General features: G+C 44.6%; 1 protein-coding gene across 4 annotated transcripts in view; it reads right to left on the bottom strand.

Annotated features, from left to right (window-relative positions):
- Window positions 1-23,684, bottom strand: part of anapc1 (anaphase promoting complex subunit 1) — a 112,128-nt gene that overhangs the window by 53,026 nt on the left and 35,418 nt on the right. For 2 of the 4 annotated variants that reach the window (XM_042066283.1, XM_042066282.1), the window contains exons 29-48: window positions 23,505-23,684; window positions 22,934-23,025; window positions 22,008-22,142; window positions 21,206-21,288; window positions 20,791-20,869; window positions 20,448-20,522; window positions 20,017-20,087; window positions 19,760-19,850; window positions 19,201-19,254; window positions 18,375-18,568; window positions 15,374-15,460; window positions 14,756-14,873; window positions 13,773-13,850; window positions 13,344-13,411; window positions 12,267-12,390; window positions 10,413-10,505; window positions 9,553-9,639; window positions 8,872-9,097; window positions 4,891-5,025; window positions 3,923-4,290 (exon numbers count right to left, since the gene is read on the bottom strand). The exon at window positions 23,505-23,684 is cut by the window's right edge and continues 55 nt beyond it. In XM_042066283.1, the coding sequence (XP_041922217.1) occupies window positions 4,163-4,290; window positions 4,891-5,025; window positions 8,872-9,097; window positions 9,553-9,639; window positions 10,413-10,505; window positions 12,267-12,390; window positions 13,344-13,411; window positions 13,773-13,850; window positions 14,756-14,873; window positions 15,374-15,460; window positions 18,375-18,568; window positions 19,201-19,254; window positions 19,760-19,850; window positions 20,017-20,087; window positions 20,448-20,522; window positions 20,791-20,869; window positions 21,206-21,288; window positions 22,008-22,142; window positions 22,934-23,025; window positions 23,505-23,684 (2,198 nt within the window). In that variant the 3' untranslated portion in view covers window positions 3,923-4,162. Of the gene's footprint in view, window positions 1-1,832; window positions 4,291-4,890; window positions 5,026-8,871; window positions 9,098-9,552; window positions 9,640-10,412; window positions 10,506-12,266; window positions 12,391-13,343; window positions 13,412-13,772; window positions 13,851-14,755; window positions 14,874-15,373; window positions 15,461-18,374; window positions 18,569-19,200; window positions 19,255-19,759; window positions 19,851-20,016; window positions 20,088-20,447; window positions 20,523-20,790; window positions 20,870-21,205; window positions 21,289-22,007; window positions 22,143-22,933; window positions 23,026-23,504 lie in introns of those variants that run through there. The other 2 variants (XR_006023401.1, XM_042066284.1) reach the window with 2 other exon arrangements.

Below are 23,684 nucleotides of genomic sequence, written 5' to 3'. Positions count from 1 at the left end.
CTGTTATGTAACCTCATGGTCGCAACAACCTACTGGACAAATGCTGTGCTAGCATTATTTTATTGCTCTCTGACACACACAAAACAAAACGAGTAACATAGCCTACTGTATGAATCCTACCATTTTCAAAATGTGATTTTATGAATAAGTTTCACTGCCACCACTTCCGTTACCGAGGCCCTCAGTGGCAGGTTTTTACTGGAAACCGGAGTTGTGTGAGTCGTAAGAGAGAGCATGTGTGAGCTAGCCCTGGCAGCAAATGTAATTTGCGGCCGCTAGGGGCGCGTCTAGATTTCTAGGCTGTGTGTGAGCAGTATTTAGATGGAATGGTTACCCATGCGAAACTCCCAGTAAGCGTGGGAGTAATGTCTGCTGAAGAATCTCTAAACAGATTCACACTAAGAACAATCACCTGTGCACTATCACTCCTCTGAATCACCATTTGGCATTTAGGTTACAGTCAGGGGAATGGATTGAGTTTACAAAGGGGGAAACATGCTTGCGTGCTTTGGTTTGCTAATGCAAAGGGAAGTTTTTTGTTTGTTTTGTTTTCCCATTTCTATTCTGTGGTTAAAATACATACAAGTGGTGTTACTGTACCCTGTCTGTCTGCCATTTGTCTCTAGCAAAATGATTGACTGCCTGTACTTTGGCAAGGTCAAACGTGCTCTTTGATTTAGGTCATGCTGGTCGGGGCTTGGAAATCACCGCGTTATTCACAGATTCAAAAGCATTGCCCGCTCTCTCAGTACAGCTAAACCACATGAATGAATGACAGAGAGGAAGCCCCCAAAACTACAAAAAAAGAGTCAAAGACATACTGAAACCTTCAAAAGAGAGATAATACAAAAGACGCACATCAAGGCTGCTAAACATTAGCTGATGAAGGACCAGGTACAGCATTCTAACTATGAGAATTTTATTTGGTGGTATAACTTGAAGACAACATATGTTTTTACAAAGGGTTGCTTTTACACGCTGGGTTGGGATTTACACAGGGCACATTTCGCAACAAATTAACTGTTCCACAACCCACGCTGTCTCCCTAGATCCTGGACTAACAGACACTAACTACATTGATAAATTGAGCTGGGCACGCCCCCAGTTCTGTTGAGAGAGCCCTGACGCAGGGAAATGAAACTACGTGACTCGACAGCCTGACCACACGGCGGGGCCCTTGCTGTCAAAAGTAACTGAAGGCCCAAACTATTTCTCAATATTATCTTAGAATGCCAGATGTATGACATATGTTTAGGCACGTCAGTCATCCCTACAGCCACGTATTCTTTACGTCGATTCTTACGGTATTCATTACGGTAATCTGGTTACGACATTGTTACTAGTAAATGGTACCATTGCAACTCTTGTATCTTTTTGAAATTCTAAAGAGGAACAGGAAGTTTAGTCACTATCTTAAACTTACCCTCTACCGCATACTTCCTCTTATCTACATCAACCGTCCAATGAGCAATAAGACTTTTTAGGCTATTTCTCAGTTGCCTAAAGAGAGGCATTTCTGCTTTATTTGTATAGTTATGTATTATCACTTTAGCGATAGGTAGGCTAACAAAATATAAATGTTGAGTGATGAATATGATTCAGCGCTCTATGAAGATGTGGAAAGCCTAGCTTTTAAATAGCTCAATAAATTGCTTAGGCTACTACAGTTGCTTAAAATGAATGTAACGTTATTAAAATGGTTTCATATTGACCTTGTTGTTTGACTGGTAGAATTGACAGCATAGGACAACACAGTTTCGCGGTATGCGTCTTCGAGTACGCAGTCTAATCACAGTTTATATCTACTCCAACGTCATGCCTGGGCTACTCACCGTTTATTCTGAGAGCGTTGCAAGAGTCGCGGGTCAAACTTTCCGCAGTTGTTGGTCTTGTAAAGTTCTCTTCGAGTTGGCAAATGTAAGAGATATTTCAATGGCACGTACTTTGGTCTTCCGAGTCTCATCTCTCTTGTCCTCATCTTTTTTTTCTTGAAATCGTTGTTTCTTTAACTTGCTCTGGACATGAGTCATTCATAGCGTTGAGGGTTGAGGACCGCGACTTTCTCTTTGCGCAGTAAGGTCACACCCACTTCATGTTAAACACTGAGTGAGAACCTGTTACAACGGCCCGTATCTGAAATGATTGTGAATGAAGAACTCTGGGCTCAAACTGTTCATGATGTGACAACTGGCCCTTCCCATCCCAAACCACTGTATGCATACTTCTGCCTGCAATAATGGAAATCTTGGAAATATGTAGAACCTTTTCAATATTTTTCTTCTTCCTATGGCAACAGTGTCCTACTGCTGCCAAGACCTCCAGAATGGAAACGTCTTAATTGTACCTCCTTTTCCCAGCAAACTACAAAAGCTGATTTCCCTTGAGAACTTCAAGGCAGACTTGTTTTGAATAAGGGCGTGGTAACATTTCTCAGTCGGGGTGTGTGTGAGTGACATACAATATTTTGTATGGTGACTGACAACTCTTTCAGGGGCAAACTTGTCCCCACATGCACAGGCAGCACCGGTTACTGGCTTTTCAGAGCACCCCAACACCTATCAATTAATAAACGCAAGTCTTGGTTTGACATTTAGTCAGGAAACCTGCCAGTGGGTCAGAGATTTTTTTATTCCACACACATATTTGAGCGTTAGTCTTTATTAAACCTTCCATAGTTCCATTCCAGTGTATTCCACCCTTACATTAAACTATAACCAATGGATGGGGGGAAATGTGTGGCTTGGTGACATCTTCAGAAAGTTACTGAATGTCTGGAAAACTAAAATGTCTACTTGTTCTCACAAGCTGTTTATGCCCACCCACTGCTGTTGCTCAATCTAATTTTTCAGATTCCACAGGGCTTGAGTGTTTCCTGGGCCGTGCCTTGGATTCCTCCCTTGATCTGATGAAGCAAGAACAAAAAAAAACCCAGAGCGTCTCAGAGCTCAGTCTATCTTTGCCCTGGACAAAGTTGAATCAAGAAGACTGATAGCTATCTCAATTGTAAACTTAAAATGTGAGGAGGCGGTGAGGTACAATAAAGGCCACAAAGAACAAGGGCCAGAAGAAGGCTTGCAAAGTTGTTGAGTCTCCTGTGTGTGTTTGATTACAGTCCTGGCTGAGTTAGCCTAGTTTTACTGTGGCATGTGAGAGGAGTCACTGGGAAATGTGCCACAGGACACTGAGCCTGTGGGGCAACTACATGCCGCAGAGTCCGCTTTCATCTTCACACGGAGGAAACCAGACAGCAATTAAGTGCTCACACACACACACACACACACACACACCACGTGTCAGTGTGTAAATGAACCCCCCGCACCCACACCCAGTAAGTAAGAACATGACAATCTCAGAGCAATAAAACTAGTGAACTTGCCACATCCGGCGAGGCCAGGTTGCCATCTCAAGAGATATGGCAGTGTGGGCTTCCTGATTGAGCCACGGGGATTTGGCCTCCCTGCCAAAAGACAGACACCCCCCCACACACAGGCCTCAGAGGTGTCACAAGAGCCCTACCACAGAGGAAACCCTAAGGGCAGATAGTGTCACAGCTATCCGTTGCAGCAGGGTGCGAGGAGAGAGAAGCCCAAGAGACTTCAAGTGCTGCATTACAGGAATGAGTGACCAAAAAAAAGTCAAAGTGACCATGAATGCGAGAACAAACCACCAGGATGGAGAGGATGGAGGCTGTAGTCTTATTTGAGTGGAACAAAGCTAAAAGAAAAATAACTATTTCAGAAAGGGAGGGAAGAGCTTGGTATTTAGCACAGCGTGGGATGAGGCTTATTTGCTGAGGGATGTTTTTCATTTGAACAGGAATGCGCCTGTGAAGCTTATATGCTGAACAACTGTGCGCCAGGCAACAAGTACAAAACACCGGCGTCAGGTGACTCACAGAACCTGTACAGAAAAGGCTGAGGTCTTCAGTATTTAAAAAACAGATGGTTTCTTTTTTATTTCTTAGCATCTCAGCGATTATAATTTTTTTGTGTTTTCCGTACAAACATAAGTATAAATATTATACATGCTGCAAGGATGCAGCGTTGATTTTTTTCTTTCTTTCTTTCTTTCCCACATGGCATGACCTGTTAATACACGTCCTTCAGTGTGGGCGTGAGGGAGGTGGCGTTTGTCTAGAATGGAAGGTTTGGGCAGGAAGGGGTCAGTGCACCGGCTGAGGGATCCCGGCACCGACTGAGCCCAGCAGTAGAGCCCTCAGACTGAGCACGGCCCGAACAGACACACCCAGCTGACCACACTTCACCAGCAGCTCCGGGAACGATGCGCTCTCTGCAAAGACACACACACACACACACACACACACAAAGACAAGAGCACAGCTCACAGAGTTGAAACGATCACAAGTCGAACATTATCAATAACAACAATGTTCACTCTTGAACACACCAGTGGCCTACTGATTAGCGCTTCAGACTTGTAACCGGAGGGTTGCCGGTTCGCACCCCGACCAGTAGGAACGGCGGAAGTGCCCTTGAGCAAGGCACTAACACTTCACTGTTCCCCGAGCGCCGCTGTAGCAGGCAGCTCACTGCGTCGGGATTAGTGTGTGCTTCACCTCACTGTGTTCACTGTGTGCTGAGTATGTTTCACTAATTCACGGATTGGGATAAATGCAGAGACCAAATTTTCCTACAAAAGAGTATATATAGTTGACTGATATTTAGCAGACGCTTTTATACAAAGCGACACGTACTCGCAGCGGCGGAAATCAAACCGGGGTAGATCGATTCTCAGTCGGTGGCGCTGCTCCGATGCAATAATATGCTTGGCTGTTACTGAACTCAAATATCAAAAACCTTTAACCAAGATGGTGGACTGTAACTTTAACATTGGTTGTCAATGCTATGCAGTTAAAAACTGTGTGTTTACCTTCGAGGTGGGCGGAGGCCATTTTCTTGAGGCTGGGGAGGGAGTGGTAGATCAGGAAGCAGGCCAGCATGTTGGTGTCTGTGTGTTCGTCAAGAGGCTGGCCACTCATGTATGCCCGAAGCACGTGGCTGTTACCTGCCCAGGGAAAGCCACCATCACATTAGCTCAGCATCACTTAACAGCAACAAGCCATTAAAAGGGGCTGTGTGTATGTATTTGTATTTTTGGTTTAAAACGTACATAAAATGACTTAGAAATGGCTAGAGAATGTGACAATATAACAGTTTTGATGTAAACGTCAAAAACGGCTCTGTGTTGCTGACATAACCACTAAAGCTAGCATTCAAAACAGCTATAGTCTGACCGCAATCTATTGCAATACCAGTTTGTACATCAAGAGGCACTGTATTCAGTGTACAGTATGTGTGACGGAGTGCCATCACTACGGTTGAGTATGCACTCTGACTGCCATACGGCAAAGAGCCAGACCCCTTGGTATTACTGTAGATTCAAAGTTGAATCTAATAAAGTTGAATCTAATACCAAGGGGCCTGGCTCTTTGGTTTAGTGCTCAGCAGACCCGGGTTCAAGACCGCGTGGGGTCACTGCACTCTCCCTTCGCTACAGTATGCAGGTCAATGGAATGGAATAGTGCCGCCGCGGACATAAAGGTGGGTTTCAGACAACTCTACTCCTAGACATAACCCTTTAAGTGGGGGACCACATTAGCCAGCGGCAAGCAGCAGATTTCTTATTGTTTTCTATGGTTCGGCAGCGGAACGGTGGCAACGCTGGCGTAACGCTAGTGTTGAACAAGCTGAGCGTTGAACTTGGTTCAACTTTCAAAGCACAACGCGAGCGTATTCAATTGACAAACCGTTTGTGTTGCTTAGGAACGAGATAAAACTTATAATGGTCTGAGCGTTGCGTTACGTTTGCCGCTGCCGCTTGCCGCTCTGATGTGATCCTCTCCTAAAGCTATGTGCAATTAGTGATATTCATTCATTTGCTGAAATACTCTATGGTAAAATCCTCTTACTGTACCACAGCTACACATACAGTGCTGTCACACCAGTGTGAAGGGAATGCTGTATGTAAAATGAACGTTCTACAGAACATCTGGGTTCATCAAATTCCACGTCATTTTATAACCTTAAAATTGTTGCTGAATAGAACCTTTTGTTAGAATGTTCAAAACTCCCCTGTTGAAGGGGCAAAGAAAAAAAAAACCCACATGCCCATCCCAGACGGACAGAGGAGGAAAAGATGTCTAACAAACCAGGACAAGAACACTGCCAATAGTCTTGTCTTGGCTAATGCAACATGCCCGCATGTGCTTGGAAGAGGATGTTTGGATGGATAGCAAAACATTTCCCTAGACAGACTAAACTACTCTGTGGTGTGGCATCCATTTATATAACCCCTCAAGGGGAGTGTAAATTAGCCTTATACCAATGAGAAACATCTTCCAGTGCTCTCCATCAACAACCCACACTCTCCTTACAAGAACCCCTTCCTGATCTGCCAGAGTGTGACCCATAAACTTCTCCGCACACCCTCTCATATCTCAGCACCACGACTGAGCAGATTTGCATGTTTGCCTGTAAAGCATGGCGTCACACATCGGAATTCCGTGGTGCCACACAGTAAATTACACTCTCGCAAAAGGCATTCAAGTCACTGATGGTGCCAACTGTCAACCACCATGACTCGTGTCTGTGCAGCACAATGGCCTGCCTGTGGAGGAGACAGAGGAGTAGTCTGAACTTAGCAACCCTGGAGCAGAGCCAGCTATGTAGGCTATTTGGGGGCCAAGCAGCGAAGCTGCGAGGACCTCATTGTGTTTCTACGTTTTCCTATTATTATTATTATATGCAATGGGAGTCTATGGCAGCCCATAGAACCGTCTGGTAAAAAGTTGGGAAATTTGGCACACTAATTGGGGACGGTCCCATGATTCATGTCACCAAGTTTCATGTCGGCAACTCGAACCCTCTAGCGCCACCAACAGGCCAAAGTTGGAAGTGTGTTCACTCACGTAACTTTTGACCCGTAGGTCCGATTTTCAAAAGTCAGGTATCGTTGGAATCCTTGGACCAAGCCAAGTTCAACGCACCCTATGACGTCATTTTCCGCCATTTAGGATTTCCTCAAAAGCACTTAAAATGTATCAGGGGTCACATACTTTCTCTGATTCCCACCAAATTTTACACAGATCATCTTCAGACCAAGCCTCACAAAAGTTATCACTTTTCGTCTTCGGAAGTATTACCGTTCGCCCGTAACAGCCAATCAAAATTTGCGGCAAAGCCGCCAAACAGGAAGTGAGCTCATATCTCAGCAACCCTTGCATTTATCAAAGCCAAAATTGGTGCATGGACTCAGGACCCAATCAGGGGGACGCTCAAGAAATCTGGTGACCTTTGACCTCTAGGGGGCGCTGTAATTAAGAATCATGCCTTTTGGCCTGTAGCAGCAGTTTTGCTTAGAATTAAAATGCACTAGTGGTGTCTGGTAGTACTGTTGAATGTCCTTAGGCCGACCCAAGCCAATTTGTGATGTCATCGTAATTGATTCGGCCGCCATTTTGGATTTAATCAAAAACACATACAAGTTTTCGCAGGTCACAAATTTCAGCGGACCAAAATTGGCAGAGACCATCTTCAGACCATGCCATATCAGTGCATTGCTTTTTGGAACATTTGACAGTAGCATTCGGCTGTAACAGCCAATCGAAACTTGCTGCTAAGCCGCCAAACAGGAAGTGAGCTCATATCTCAGCAACCCTTGCATTTATCAAAGCCAAAATTGGTGCATGGACTCAGGACCCAATCAGGGGGACGCTCAATAAATTTGGTGACCGTTGACCTCTAGGGGGCTCTGTAATTGTCAAAAATGTATTTTGGCCTGTAGTTGCTGCATTATTCTGCAATGGAGGTCAATGGCAGCCCATAGAACCGTCTGGTTCATCCTGATGATGCACAAATAATTTGGTGACCTTTGACCTCTATGGGGGCATTGAAATCACAGCAAGCATGATCATATCTCAATCGATCTTTTATTTTTGATGTGAAACTGATACAGCGAGTTCCATTCAATTAATTCTAATGCGTGCGTGCAAGGGTGGGGCAGGGTGGGGCAGGGGCGATTGCAGCGGTGAGTTGGCTGGTTGAGGGGGCGGCGACACTCAGCCCTGGTTCAGCCACACAAAATCAGTTATGTTTTGATGTGAAACTTGACCTTGTAACTCAGCCAATCTTGGGTTGTTTTGCATGGAACTTGTTGTGACTGCTTAATTCTATATGCCTGATGCCACAGCATTGAGTTGCATGGCAAATCTGGCCTGCTGAACTGCCTGCTTGGCCCCCACATTGCTGCTTGCAGCTATATTTGTATACTACATTTACATTAAATTACATTTAGTCATTTAGCTGACGCCTTTATCCAAAGCGACTCAAAAAATGAGGAACAACATTCAAGCTACAATGCGGAGGAGACCTTAGGTAGCAGTTAACACAACTCAATGTATAGTGTCCTGTCATTATATATTTTCTGTATACAGTAAGAGATACTACCAGCTGGAGCCAAATTCCTTGTGTGTACAAACATACTTGGCCCATAAAAACACATTCCTTTCCCTGAGTCAACAATTTATGGCAATTCCTAAGGCGCTGAGGCAAGATATGAGGTCTTTCTGGTTTAGACTACACTATTCTTGGTGTCACAAATAAGCGTGACTTGCACACTGCACAGACAATGCCCAACAAGCCCCAACATTCTTCAGGTGGCTGCAGTAGTTGGTTAAAGTCTTTAGACTGACATGGGACATGTCAAACTCGACAACCCCATCCAATAAACACAGACTGACGGTGCCCACTGCCCCAGTGGTTGGTGTTTGTTGGAGTTAGTTGGCGTCTGTCTGGGCAGTGTGCAAACATCTTTAAGTCGAGCAGAATGTTTCTCAGTGGGAGTGTCCCTCACCAGCCAACCAGCGATCGAGGTCGGAGTCCGCAGCGCTCTTCATGACGGGCAGGAACTCGGAGGTTAGCAGCAGGCCGCGGCCCCACCCTCGGCCCTTCCTGTGGGACAGCGACGGTGCAGTCAGGCGATGCTGCATCACGCGGCTCTCGCAGAGTTCCAGAACCAGCTTCATCTGGCCCAGAGAGAACGTCTCGCTCACCTCCTTCCGCTCCATCGCGCACACCGCCTGCATACACACACACGTGTACGGTCAACAAAAAAAAACATACATTCCAACATACCAGTGTCATGGCTGGAAACATGTGCTCGGTCATGGGGAAAACATGCAATAACACCAGAACATATATGCACCAATATGCAGAAGCTCACATGCACAGGTAAACTGGTATCAGATAGAACTTGATTTAACGAATGAAATGAAATTTACGCGGAAAATGTTCCTAATATTTCACTATTTTACAACAGTAAGGTAACAACATGTCAAATTATGGTTCATTACCATAGCTGACACCTAACTGTGGATAACACCACTACACCGATTCTCACTTCACAAACCAAACCACTAGACAGCGGTCACTCAGCAGACAGTGTTTGAGACGAGAGACGGATAGATACTTCATTAATCCCAAAGGAAAAGTGGGAGAACTGATTTGAGACGGCTTTGAAGATGTGCACCCTCACCTGATCAATGGCCATGTATGTGGACAGCATCTCGGGGTTCTCCTGAGTCACACACTCGTAGAGGATGGCGGAGAATAAGGCCTGCTTCTGTGGACATGAGAGGGGGAAAGACACAAGCAATGAGCAAACATACCTAATAGGAACTACTGAGGGACATCTGGCTGAATACTGAGGGAAATCTGGCTATGCAGTCTTGGAAATTATTAGTTCTTGTTTGTGTGTGTGTGTGTGTCAGTGTGTGTGTGTGTGTCGGTGTGTGTGTGTGTGTGTGTGGGTGGGTGGAAAGAAGGACCTAATGGAAAAACAGCCCTCATGGCGTCTTACCTCCCCCAGTTTGCATTGCACAGCGCATATTTGAACAACCATAAACAGTCCATCCCACCCCAATGTGACTTAGTTCCATATAAAAGACTGGGGTATCACTATCTGCCCCGCAAGGCATTGACTCCTCCTGAAGAGCAAGGCACCAAAACCACCAATGTCATGGGTAAGGTCTCCAGGGAACACACACACACACACACACACACACAGGAAAATGTTTGTGTTATACTGTAAATGTGAGATGACACATGGGCCAACTTTTTGAGAAATGTTAGTGGGCAATCACATGACTGGTTCTTAATGTTGACTGGATGATGGCAACTGATGATTAAAGATCTCCAAATAAAAATCTGTTATCCCATATCAATGGGAAAGTGTCTGAACAAAATCATTTATCTCTCAACACTCAAAAATGTGCCCTGGGTATCATCGTCTTGGGTGGATTTGGATAAAAGCATCTATTGAGTGAATGAATGTGAATACAAAAGAATGCACTTCCAGCAGCAAAGCAACACTGCGGCTGAGAGACTCATACTCACATGTTTGGCAGCACTGCCAGAGGAGGCTTGGCAGAAGTACTCGGCAAAGGAGAGCAAGGCCGCGTCGGAGGTGAAGGCCGAGATGGCCTGAGGCTGTGTAGGAAGACAGAGGAAGCGTCAGGTGTCAGGGTCGCGCAGCGCGACTTTTTCCGACTCATTCCAACCACCCCCTACATCCCCTACACTGTTCTGCTGTGGCCATTTGGTTTCACTCCATGGATACATGTTTTCCTCTCTCTCTCTCTCTCATTTCGAATGCTAAACAGTGGTTTGATGTTGATAAAAAGCAAATGTAAATCATGGATCTGAGAACAACTCAATCAGGGGCCATTGCAAACAGCCCTGTATACACTGGGCTGATTTGTTTTTAAAAAAGTTAAAAAAGTGGTACAACTACAAGGGGGAAGATTTTTGTTTACCAGCTTCTTCCTCTCCCACATCCCCTCTCAATTAAAAGCTGCAATAAGCAGTACTGGTTGAAAACTAGCAATCTTAAAAAAGGCATCGCAAAAACCCCACATCATTATTATCCTAATTATCATGAAGATAACTAGATGTACCGCAGAGCGGTACAAAATATGACCGCCGCCCAGTCCAGCACATTTTTTCCACAAAAATAAATCACGCTGAAAGGCCTATATGATTGTAACTGTCTCACTAAATTGCATTATCCACACTCAATTCTCACTGGTATCTGCTAGACAACAAGTACCAAAACATGATTAGTTCATAGATTTCACATGTAAAATTAATTTTATACAACCCCACCCCCATCTTGCCTGTTCATAATTCTGAGAAATTCTTGAATTGTGTGCATGTGTGCGTGTACACGTTTATGTTTATGTGTGTGGGTGTGTGTGTGTGTGTGTGTGTGTGTGTGTGTGTGTGTGTGTGTGTGTGTGTGTGTGTGTGTGTGTGTGTGCGTGCTTGTGTGTTTGCCTGCGTATGTGTTTGTGCATGTGCATGCATGCGTACATATGTCTACTGTGTGAGTATGTGTCATACGTATGATTACTGTGAATGTATGTGTGTGCGTGTGTATCTGTTTATGCACATGTGTGCACATGGAATGGGTTAACATGACCCCTGGAGGCAAACATACGAAAAAACTTGGTCATCCTAGGCCCTACGGTTCTCAAGATATTCACAGAAAACTGTGTCTGCCCTACCCTCCTTTCGGGGGGTCCAGTACAGCGGGGGGCTACAGATCAAAACAAAAAACGATGGTTCCATGCTATCCATGTGGGGTTACATGCCCACCAAGTTTCGTGTACCCCGGTCTTTCAGTGTTTCAGAAATCCTTGATGGTGTACGGTCACTAAATGTACACATAAATTATTTTATTGTAAGGCCCCCCATGAACGAAAGTTCACAAAACTTGGCATGCATTCGGAGGGTGTCATAATGATCCTACACTTTCAATTTCGTGCAGTTTTGACCATGTCAGCCAGAGATATTGTGATGAAAACACCTAATTTTTTGCTTTTTAATTTTTAACTAGGTGGCGCTATACATGAAATAAGTGGTAATGGGATGGGTTGACATGCCCCCTTAAGACCAACATACAAAAACAAGGTGGACCTCCTAGGCCTTACGGTTCTCGAGATATTCACAGAAAACTGTGTCTGCCCTACCCTTTCGGGGGGTGCAGTCCAGCGGGGGGGCTACAGATCAAAACGGAAAAAAAAAGAAAAAAAAAATTCTGACTAAACCTATATGACCGCCGCTCCGCTGCGCGGTGGTCATAATAATTATGATGATAGTGATGAATATGATTATTATTATGTTTATTATTATGATTGTAACTTTGTGTTGTTGTGTGTATTGGTGCTGAAGGGCCACACAAACACACACCTTAAAGGAGCTTACATCGGGGTTGGGTGCCAGAAGACTGTTCAGACCCAGCGGGTCGTCTTTATAGGGCAGCTGGCCCGCCCGTAGCTTCACATACAGAACCCCGTCCCTGGAGAGAATGGACCTGCACAACGCAGAGATGCTGTGAGTCTAAGCCGGTCATATGACAATGCAAAAGAAATATAACAGTCAAAGAAAAACCAGACAGGATGAAACATCAAAGATACAAACAGGTAGGCGAGACAAATAAGTCATAAGAGAACCATCACAAGCATAAAAAACACCACAGACACACACACACACGATAATCAATTCAAACAAAAACATCTCAAACATGAAAATGACACACACAGACGCGCACACACACACACACACACACACACACAGATATGCAAGACAACCAGGTCAAACAAAACCATGACAAACATGAAAACAACACAGACACAATGGAACAATAAAATGGAATGGAGGAACAAGTGGAACAAACTATTGTGATGAATTCATGAATATAAACAACACAGATAACAACCCAGTCCAGATTAATCAGACCTCCCAACAACAAAATGACTGACAGGAACAACCATTCTAGTATATAAACATGTAATTAGCACAGTGTTCCTCAAAGTGTGGTCCGGGGACCACTGGTGGTCCGCAAACTATCCTAACTATCCACTAAGTAGTCTGCGAGCAGACGTGGCAAAATATAATATAGATGAGTTGTTTGCAATATTGAACCAACTTGTATGTAAATCCAAACAGTTCTTCAACTTTTTTTTTTATTGGTTAAGTGGTCCTTGGTCTGAAAAAGTTTGAGAAACACTGAATTAGCGTGAGCCAAACAAACCAAACCTAGTAACAAGTAACAGACGTAAAATGACACACACACACACACACACACACACACACACACACACACACACGCCTTAACTGCACCCTTTCACACACTGACGTTACGCAGCTGTGCCTGAGGGGAACCTTGTTGTGGTTTCTGATATCTGATCAGGGGTGGTCTGCTCTGCTTGCAGCCTTAAAACTAACAGACATCACAGATGACACACGTTACTGATCAAGCCTTACTGGAGATGCTGAATGCCTTTGCTCATGTCGATGGTAAGTTCCCAGTAGCGAGGGCCCTTGACTCTGACCTGCACACAAAGCACATCAAACCATTCAGACATACTGGTACAAACATACACACATATGTAAGTAGTGTTTTTAAAGATGTAAACAAATGTTCATGTTTTATGCTGTTTTGGTTGTAATGAACATGAACTTGTAAATTTTTACATGTTTGTACATTTTCCTCAATTTTCTTGAAGTCTTAATTTGTTTAATGTGTCTTTTGTGTATTTCATTGTATCATTGCCAGTTAAGAGTTGTTGTAAGCCTCCCCTCCCCCCCATTTCATTTTCATGCATTTACATACTTGTTACTGATTGCCTGACTACACTGACTATATGGCGGTAGAGTAGAGCTCTCTGGTGTGCTCCCTTAAAAAGAACCTACCTCTTTAAGAAGGTGTAGCTCTGGCAACAAGGTTGGCGCCATCAACTCAACAGTCACCTCATCGTACCATTTAGTGTCCTGAAAGAGATGAGCAAAGACATTTTGCAAATGCTGTAAAGACAGTTACATGTGCAGATCGACAGCGAGCTTTATGTCACACTGTGACAAGTGTGTGTGTGTGTGTGTGTGTGTGTGTGTGTGTGTGTGTGTGTGTGTGTGCGTGCGTACACAGGGGAGGTCGTGCGTCGTTAATAACTATGAACAGTGTTTCTCCCTCCCTCTGTTTGCATCATTCGGTTAATTGAAAAAAGCAGCATCTGCCAACGCTGGCAGGGTATTGGACAGGACTCCATCGGCGACGACCTTCAGCTGGCCTTCAAGGGGCCGACCAGCCCTCTGGCCGCACTGAAGCACTTCAGCAGACAGTGACGCTCGGCATCCCCCCGGGTCACGCTGGGAGGACCAGCAGTAGGACCATGCCTGCCAGCCTCATGTGGGCATAACATGGCAGATTTGTTCTTGTGTTTTCACCTGCGTCATTATGCATTGAACACACTGCAGGTGGTTTGGCCCACTGCGCCAAGTGGAAAACAAAAGAGATTATATCTGCCAATCATAACACACACAATATTATCTTGTCTGTGTATATAGACAAAACGTAAATCTTTAGCCTATAGCACATAGCAAGCTGGACCTTAATGTCACTGATAAGTAGGCAGAGTACAAAGCCAGCAAAAAGAGTCATGCTTTCCTCTAGTTATTCTATCAGTTTTAACTATGGAAACAAGCACATACACCACACACACACACACACACACACACACACACACACACACACACACAATACCAGACAATGTAGAACATTCATGTAAATTCATTACAAACTGAAAAACATCTGCATTCCCCAACTAATAAATGTATGTCAGTTGGCCTTGCAGCAACCATTCTGGGTATGCGGGCATGCGGGAGGATAGTGGCTCTACCTTGTAGGTGACGTCCAATAAGACGTGGCAGGGCTTAAGAGTGTCCACGTCCATTGGCACAAGGAGACGCGGCTCCGCAGCCAGGACCCCGAGGTGCCGTAGGGCCTGGAGGTGGTATCTATCACAAACACACACACACAAGTCACAAGACAATAAAGTTCTACATGTCCATCAATGCAAAAACACACACACACTTGAGTGGGATAATTGGGACTACAGGTTTTCCAGAATATCAACCCTGTTCATGACTCCATGAAGGAAATGTTCTTAAAAATTTCAGGAAAAAGCTGGTAGTATGAATTACCTTGAATTTCCCCTTGGGGATCAATAAAGTATGTATGTATGTATGTATGTGTGTGTGTGTGTGTGTGTGTGTGTGTATGTGTGTGTGTGTATATATATATATATATATATATATATATATATATATATATATATATATGAAAGAGCGTTCATTTCTGGGCATAGAGCCACATACAGGTTAAAGTGTAATAATTATGTAGTAAACTGTAGTACTTTTATTACTAAAGCAACATTTCTGGCCCTCACACAAAGAGAGATCTCCCGTTAAGTGTGTATCTGAAGTGGCGTGGGGTCGGGTAATGTTGGGCTGCTTACCGGTTGTCGGTGCTGTGAACGGGGAAGTGGGGGTAGAGTGCACAGAGCAGCGCAGCGATGGCCGAGTTGGACGTGCTCAGGGTGTACCTGTGAACGCAACAGCAGGGCAAAGTTAGAAACATACCATATGGGTGCGTGCACGCACATGCACACACACACAGAAAGTGAAATAAAATGACAGGATGAAAGAGGCAACAGAAAGTGACACCTCCAGTAGAGACTGGGAAATAGCGACACCTGTAAGAAGCAGAAACGAGATCAAAACGTGAACCAGATACTCCGTTATGAGTAGTTTTGGAGTGTAGACAGTCAAGGGGTTTGAAAACAAACATGCATAACGAACCAGAGCACACACAATAGATGCATCATAGGGCCTACGTGAACAAAAAAAAAAAGCAAAAATGTTAGTGCATTTGGCACAATAGCTGTATGTCTGAGGGGAAATTACCGGCCCATTGTTTAATGACGACATCAGCGCTGGTCTTAAATCGGTCACTTAAATATAATGGAGTTGAAGTGGCTACTCCAGAGGGTTCAACCTGTGGTGCTGGTTTTGAAGAGCAGCACTTGTCGGGGAGGTTGTCAGGGGTCAAAGTCTCCTCTCAGCGAGCCTTTTGGATATGCCAGCTCGAGAGCTCCCATCTCTGCCTACTAGCTACCACTCAAAACCAGGTCACTGTGACGGCAGTCACGAGGAACACACTGCCAGAGGTGTGACAATAACATCGCAGCGAGGGGGGGGTTTTGAATACAGAAATGCTCATAAACCTCCAAGACGCCAAGTTTGGGGGTTGGTCACGCTCCAGATACAGAAATATGACACCGATTTCCAGGAAGACGGGCACATGTGAAATGGAAAAAGAGGGGAAGTAAAATGAGAGGAGGGAGAGAAAAAAAAGGGAACGAGACGGCAGAAGAGAGACGAGTGCAGCCACGCTTCTAAGCTCAGACAGACACGAGGGCACGGGCAGCATACAACCTGCATAAGGCAGCAAGGCAGTCATAGAGCCGCTCTCGAGTGACATGCTTATATGTATGTGCAGCTGTGGACATGAGAGAAGAAATTACGCGGCGGCTTGTCAGAGGGGTTGAGCTCAGGATAGCTGAAGCCCAGAGCGTCTTAGTTTGCCAAGAGAAGAGCCAGCCTTGTGGGCTCTGCCTGGTAAAATATAACCCTCTGGCACAATCCTGAGAGAGGTGTGTGTGTGTGTGTCTGTGTGTGTGTGTGCGCGTGTGTGTGTGCGTGTGTGTGCCTGGTATCTGTGGTTTCTCAATACTCAGTATTGAGTGTCCTAATGCAGCAGTATGGGAGAGGTATGTGGAAATTTGTGTTAGGGGAGATGCTGCGCATACACATGCATTTTGCAAGATTCAGTTCAGTCACATGACCGGAGCTGACGGTTAAAGAAGTATGTCAAATATGTGTGAGAGGGCACAAATCAAATAACATAGTGGAGGCATAAAAGTGGAGGCAATAAACAGTTACACAATCCTCTGGGAGTGTGAATGGTCAGAATGTATACTCATCTGTCAGATATAAGTGTGCGTGCACGCACGTGTGCACATACTGTATGAGTGAATGTATATGTGATTATGCGTGTTACAGCACTTTAAACCCCAGTGACTCTTGACATGACTCTACATGCATCATAACTAAAATACCTAGATTCGGCAACACCTCTGGAACCGTGTAAAGTGTTATGTGTGTATTTATGTATCAATATGTGTGCATGTGCATATGTGTGTAAGCATGCATGTGTGTATATACTTGTGTATGCATATGTGTGTACATGTGTATGTGTGTAAGCATGTATGTGGGTTTAGATTTGTTTATGCGTGTATATACAGTTAAGAACGAAATTATTCATACCCCTGGCAAATATTGATGTAATGTTGATTTTCCCTTGACCAATATGTTTGTTCTGACTGAAAATGACACTGCCACATGCCAAAAGATTGTAAGACAATGTGGTAGAAACATGGAATCAAAGAAATAATCGTTTATCTTTTTTAAAATTTTTATGAAAAATGGCATGTCCAAAATTATTCATACCCTTTTTAAATAATCAATGGAAATCTTTATTTGCCATAAAAGCTCGCAAAATGGTTCTTATAATACCTACCAAGCCTCTTCATGTCTCTGCAATGATTGTAGACCGCACCTTTTAAGCAGCAATCTGGGTTTTGAGACCGGAACGATTATTTGCCATCACTATGGCCTTGTGCTAACTTTTTTGACTGATTGAGGTCTGGACTCTGGCTGGGCCACTCTAAAATGTTAACATTGTTCTCTGTTAACCATTTCTTGCCTTGTTTGGCTGTATGTTTTGGATCATTGTATGGTTTAATGGTCCAATGATGCCTATTGGGACAGGTCTCTTGGCACACTGCCTGATCTTTTCCTCCAAAATCTCAGTGAAGCCTCTTGCTTTAGTGTTAATGTTTACTTTGAGAAGGTCACCAGGTCCCCCTGGTTGAAAAACATCCCAATCCCAAATTCTTTTTTTTAATTCCATGTTTCTCCCACATTGTCTTACAAACTTTTGGCATGTGACAGTGTCATTTTCAGTCAGTTCAGAAAATCAGCATTAAATCAATATTTGCCAGGGGTATGAATAATTTCGTTCTTAACTGTATATGTGTATACATATGTGTGTAAGCATGTATGTGGGTTTAAATTTGTGCATATATATATATATATATATATATATATATATATATATATATATATATATATATATATATATATATATAGCGTATATGTGTTTATATATTTGTGTATATGGTTGTGCGTGCTCGTACGTGGGCGGTCACACACAGCCCCCATGCGTCCTGTGCATCCTGTGCGTGGGACATCCTCCCTAGAGTCATGTGTGTATCTACGTGTTATTATGTGGGTAAGCATGTATGTATGTATGTATACATGTGCGCGGGCGGCCACATAGGGTCCACCCCTTGTGCGTCCTGTATGTATCCTGTATGCGGGTGTGTGGGACCTCACCTCCCGCCCCCGAGGAAGAGCAGGCCCAGGGCCATGTGGTGGGCCATGTGGAAGCCGTAGTTCATCTCGCCGCCGACGCGCTTGTGCAGGAAGCGGCACAGCTGCAGCACCTTCAGGTCCCCCGAGCCCGCCATCACCATGGACACGGCCAGCAGCACCATGCTCAGGCACGTCTGCACGTTGTAGTGGCCCGTCTGAGGACACACACACACACACAAATGGCTCTCCTCAGGAAATATGCATGTAACATGGGCCATTTGCAACATCTGACACATTGAACCCAAGTATACATTGGCTGGCTCTATGAATATAGTTCCACACATATGTTGACATACATATGTTGACCATGCACGCACGCACACACACATGCAGAATACAGACAAACACACAGTGTACAGTTGTACATATGTAGACAATGTACATATAACACTAAACACATGAAGTTATCATCATAATCATTGCTAATGCAGATTTTCCATTTATCTTTCCCCAACTAAGAGAGACATTTTTTTCCCTTAAATAAACCATGTGATTACTGGTAAGGCTGCATCCGACGATAAAGCTTAGTTAAGTTATTTATCCGTCAGTGCAGCTAATAAAGTCAGTCACAGACACTGTGAGTGTGTGTGTGTGTGTGTGTGTGTGTGTGTGTGTGTGTGTGTGTGTGTGGCAAATAACGTCAGACACAGGTACTGAGGGGAATGACCCATAGCCGTTCAACACTGTTTCTCCGCTTCACTCTGCCACAGCTGGGCCATGATTTACTCAGCAGTGTAAAGTGCTGATTCCCCATATTACTGCATTCCACAGGGCAGAAGCCACTTACAATGGTGGCAGCTGACGCCTTCAGAGACTGCATGAACATCCTGGCATACTTGTACTGAGAGAGAGAAAAGAAAGAAAGATAGAAAGAGAAAGAAAGAAAGAAAGAAAGAAAGCGATAAGAACAATTATAAACCATCAGTTAGGATACAGAATTAAACTGAACTGAACTATGGTAACACTTTCCATAAAGTCAGTACTACCCATACAGCATTGAAAACATTCATCACATACAAAGTATTCAAAATGGCAAATAATGATTGGCATAGGTCTACAACCATTATATTACATAATACAGAACACTGTCATAAAGCATAACAATGTTAGCAGAAACCATTGCAGAGGCAATAACATAATAAGGCATATTCAGTGCATGACTTAAGCTAGTTATGTAGATTTAAGTTATGTAGATTTTTATTTATGTAGATTTAATCATTATGTGGCTTCATGAAGACTTTATAATCTTTCATTAATGTGTTGATGCTTTATGGATACTGACTAAGTCAAGCGTTACACAAACTTTTTTTTTTCTCTAAAAAAGAAAAACACAACTGAGGCCTTACCAGGCAGTCAAAAGCATCAGAGTTGGCAGAGCCGGCAAATCTGAACCCCACAGCCATGCAGGCTCCAGCAATGATGTAGTCGTGGGCTTGACTGCAGGTGGCACAAACACATGGCAAGTCATCTCAAGGCTACATTTAAACTGGCAGACAGCTCACACGCAGTCACAATGAAGCACCTGTTGAGCTGTTGTTGGACTCAAAAGTTGAGTTCAATTTTGAGCAAAACTGCTGTGCTGGGTGTGGCGGTTTGTACTCACGCCAAGGTCTCCATGTTCAAGTCCTGTGATACTTGCACTTCTTCACCAGTCCCGATGTTTTCCTGAATAATCTGGTGAGAGGATAACGGTCATGAATTCTTCAAGGATTGGACAGCAGCTCTCACAATGGCAAAGCCAAAACTATGGACATTACATAACATTCTATTTTTAGATATGGTCTTTTGTGCCCCCACCATCGACTTCAAAGGCAGCGCTGCCTGGAAGGCACTAGGGTTAGGCAAGGGTTAGGTTAGGGTTAGGTATTGCAGCGCTGCCTTGAAGTCGACGGTGGGGGCCCAAAAGACCATCAAGCACATTTTTAACTATTGTAACGTTCATATTCTGTAAGTCGCTTTGGACAAAAGCGTCTGCTAAATACTATAACCGTAATGGAGTAAAGCATAAATGAAACTCGGGAGCGACTTATTTACCTGGGGCACATTGCTGCCCACCCACTCAGCGTTGGGCAAGATCTCATCCCACATGATGATGCACCGGGCCAGGGTCTGCAGACGAGCAGGCGCAAAAAAGATCCAACGTCAATCAGTAACAAATTCATCAAGTTCATTATGCTGAATCACATAGGACTGGACACAGTAGCAGAAATTGATTTGCAGGAGGTAATGGCCAGTGTGTGTGTGTGTGTGTGTGTGTGTGTGTGTGTGTTGGGGAAGCCGTGTGCATGTGTGTGAGACTATGGTGTGTGTATGCTTGTGTGTGTGTGTGTGCGTGTGTGTGTACATGTATGATTTTTTTCTTCGGTCCTCCACTCACCCTCAGGAGCAGGAACTCAGGCTTGATGAAGTCCAGCAGGAACATGGTGTCTGGAGCTCTCAGCCAATCAGCAATTGACCTGACGGGAGAGAGTGGGGTGGGGGGGGGGGGGGGGGGTGTTAAAGGTGTGAATGTCATTCCCCTTCAGAGATCTCCACCATGGGCCTTCATTACCACACACACACACACACACACACACACACACACAGCTCTGGGCAGCAGCAAGAGCACTACAACCTGACACCCTGAGGTGTACAGCAGCTCTGAAGGACAGAAAAAAAGCCTTGTCATAATGGAGACAGAACAAGAGAAGTGTCATGGCAGCCCAAGACCATTAGAGGAAGGAGGAGGGGAGCTAACAGGTGATCATTACAAGGTGGGGGCAGTGAAAGTTGTAAGGTCAGTGGTCACACACCTGTTGTTGGTTTTCAAATAGATCATGGCCAAGGCCAGAGTAGCACCTGGACAGGTAACATCCACGTTGATCGTGTCCCCTTCCTAGGGGGGAAGTAAGCAGTTCTGAAACGCTACCTCCTAATTTCATGTACAGCACATTTAGAAAGTAGTCATGCACTTTCAAGCTTCTCACATACTGTTGACTGTGTTTCAGACTCATCTTAAAATAAAAACGATAAGTGATTTCATTAAACAAGTTATGCATATGTTCACAAGCCCTAGGTAAAGATTTTTTTTAAATATTGACGAAATAAAGTCAAAGCTGTTTTCCATTGAGCCCCTCACCGTCACCATCTTCATCTCCAGTGACTGGGCCAAGCCACTGACAGGCTAGGAGTCCCTGTCTGACTGTGGTGGGAAGCAGGGGCAAGTTCAATCTCAAAACATTTGCACCGTTTTGCAATGGTTTCCTTATTGAACGATATGTTTGTCACAGCGGTAATCTATGGTTTGGTGAGTGCGTCAGAGGTGGGATCCTATCAGCAACACTGCATATAGCGTGCATAGTGTATCCACCTTAAGTCATTTACAAATGAAAGAGAAGAATGAAAGGTAGAAAAAAAAATTGAAACGTATATTTACATCGATTTCATCAGGCTCGGAAAGAAAATGAAAAAAATAAATAAAAAATAAATGGCTATTTTCAGCTGTACTTGCACAAACAGTGTGTTCAACGCACCACTGTTTGCGTTGAATCAAACACTTTGTTTGGGAGCAATGTTTGGTCCCGGTTGGTTGAACAGCGTTTCTGGATGCGTTACCTTGATCTGGTAGCTGGGGGACTTGTGCCTCTCCCTGTTAATGCCAGCATGGGTTCGTCGGTGCCCTCCCACCATGTACTGGTAGAGCTGCTCAGGCACGTTCAGGTCAGTCATGCCGATCAGGTTACTGCCATGCTGGATAGAAACAGAGTGAGTGGCGATTAGAGACAGGTTTGTGGGTGAGGGGCGATTAGAGACAGGTTTGTGGGTGAGGGTGGAATGTTGAACAGTGGCACCTATTTTTTAGCTTATTTGTGAAAAATATGGCCAGAAGATGTAGCTAGCCTAGCACTGGCCATTGAAATGAATGGGGGGGATGGGTACTTTCTCATTCTCTACAGGTCAGTACATTGTTGAAGGGCAAGTTGGCCATTATTCTGGGTGTGGGAGTCATCCCTGTTCCACTCTCACCGACACAAAGTCTCCGTGCAGCTCAGAGAACGCACCCAAAGAACCTCTAGGTCAGTGAGAGGCTCAATAAGGCTTTGTGTCCACTTCCTGCTGCTACAACAGAGTTATTGTCTCCGGACGCTCTCAAGGTACTCCCTGACACACAAGCGCTAAAATTACTCCTGCAGTACTTCCTGGCAAGGCAGCTGATGATGGAATTAAAGACTGAAGTCCTCCCCTTATGACTGGTTTCAAATCTAGGTCCTGTTGTTCCTATGGGGTAAAGAAGGATGGTGGTTTTTCGCTCGAATCGGTCTTCTCTGAGCGCTGTTGCTTATCTTCTGTCTATCTGGTTTCACCCTCAATCCCAACACCAAAGGCAAGGAAAATATGACTCAGAATGAAAAAGAAAGACAAAACGCACTTCAAAAGACTTTAGTTTGGCTGAGACTGAAACGCGCAAACACACACGAAGAGACAAACACACACACACGCACTTGTCCACTTTATGGGTCAGGCTACAGCAGCACACTCACCCCGAGACACACCATGCCCAGAGCCAGGCCTGCGGCAAGCGAGTAGGACTCCCGGTCAGTGCAGTACTCCATCTCAGGTCCTGGAGGTCGACCTGGCGGAGGAACATAGACAACAAGTTATCCAGCCTGCATCATTCCTTAACACTCCAATCTCACTCATCCTGTAAGGTACAAAACATGTCAATTGCAGTGTAAGGTTGAGAGTATCCTCCCCCAAGGAGGTTATGCGTTCTATCAAAACAGATTTGTCTGTTTGCTGCGATTTGTTTGTTTGTCTGTATGTATGTATGTATGCAGGATTACGCAAAAAAAAAAAAAAAAAAATTCAACAGCCCTCTTTTTATGAAACTTGGTGGCAAGGTGTAGCGTGGGATAAACCCATTAAATTCTGGGGCGGCTCTGACTCATGGGGCGTCTTGACTAATTTAGTTTCACTTTCAGTACCCTTGAAGCGCTTGAAGACCAAATGCACATTGTTGCTGATATGCACCATGCACTGAGAGAAACAACCCCTCTCTCTGTTTGAGGAGAACCCTGACTGTGACGCAGTCAGTGTGAGTGTGTTACTGACCTATCTCGGCGAGCAGCACCTCTGCGTTGTGGCGGTGCCCGGTGCCCTGGTAGACGAGGCCGATGCCAACCACGGCTGCCACCTGGACACTGTGCGGCACGTCCAGCTCGGTGGAAGTGGGTGGCAGCAGTGCGGGGATGTGGATGCTGAGCAGCCGTGTGATGGACATGTCCATGGTGC

Source organism: Alosa sapidissima, chromosome 16 (genome assembly GCF_018492685.1).
Source record: "Alosa sapidissima isolate fAloSap1 chromosome 16, fAloSap1.pri, whole genome shotgun sequence".
NCBI lineage: Eukaryota > Metazoa > Chordata > Actinopteri > Clupeiformes > Clupeidae > Alosa > Alosa sapidissima.
The sequence above is the reverse complement of the archived record's forward strand: the minus strand, read 5'-3'. Positions and strand labels throughout refer to the sequence as shown.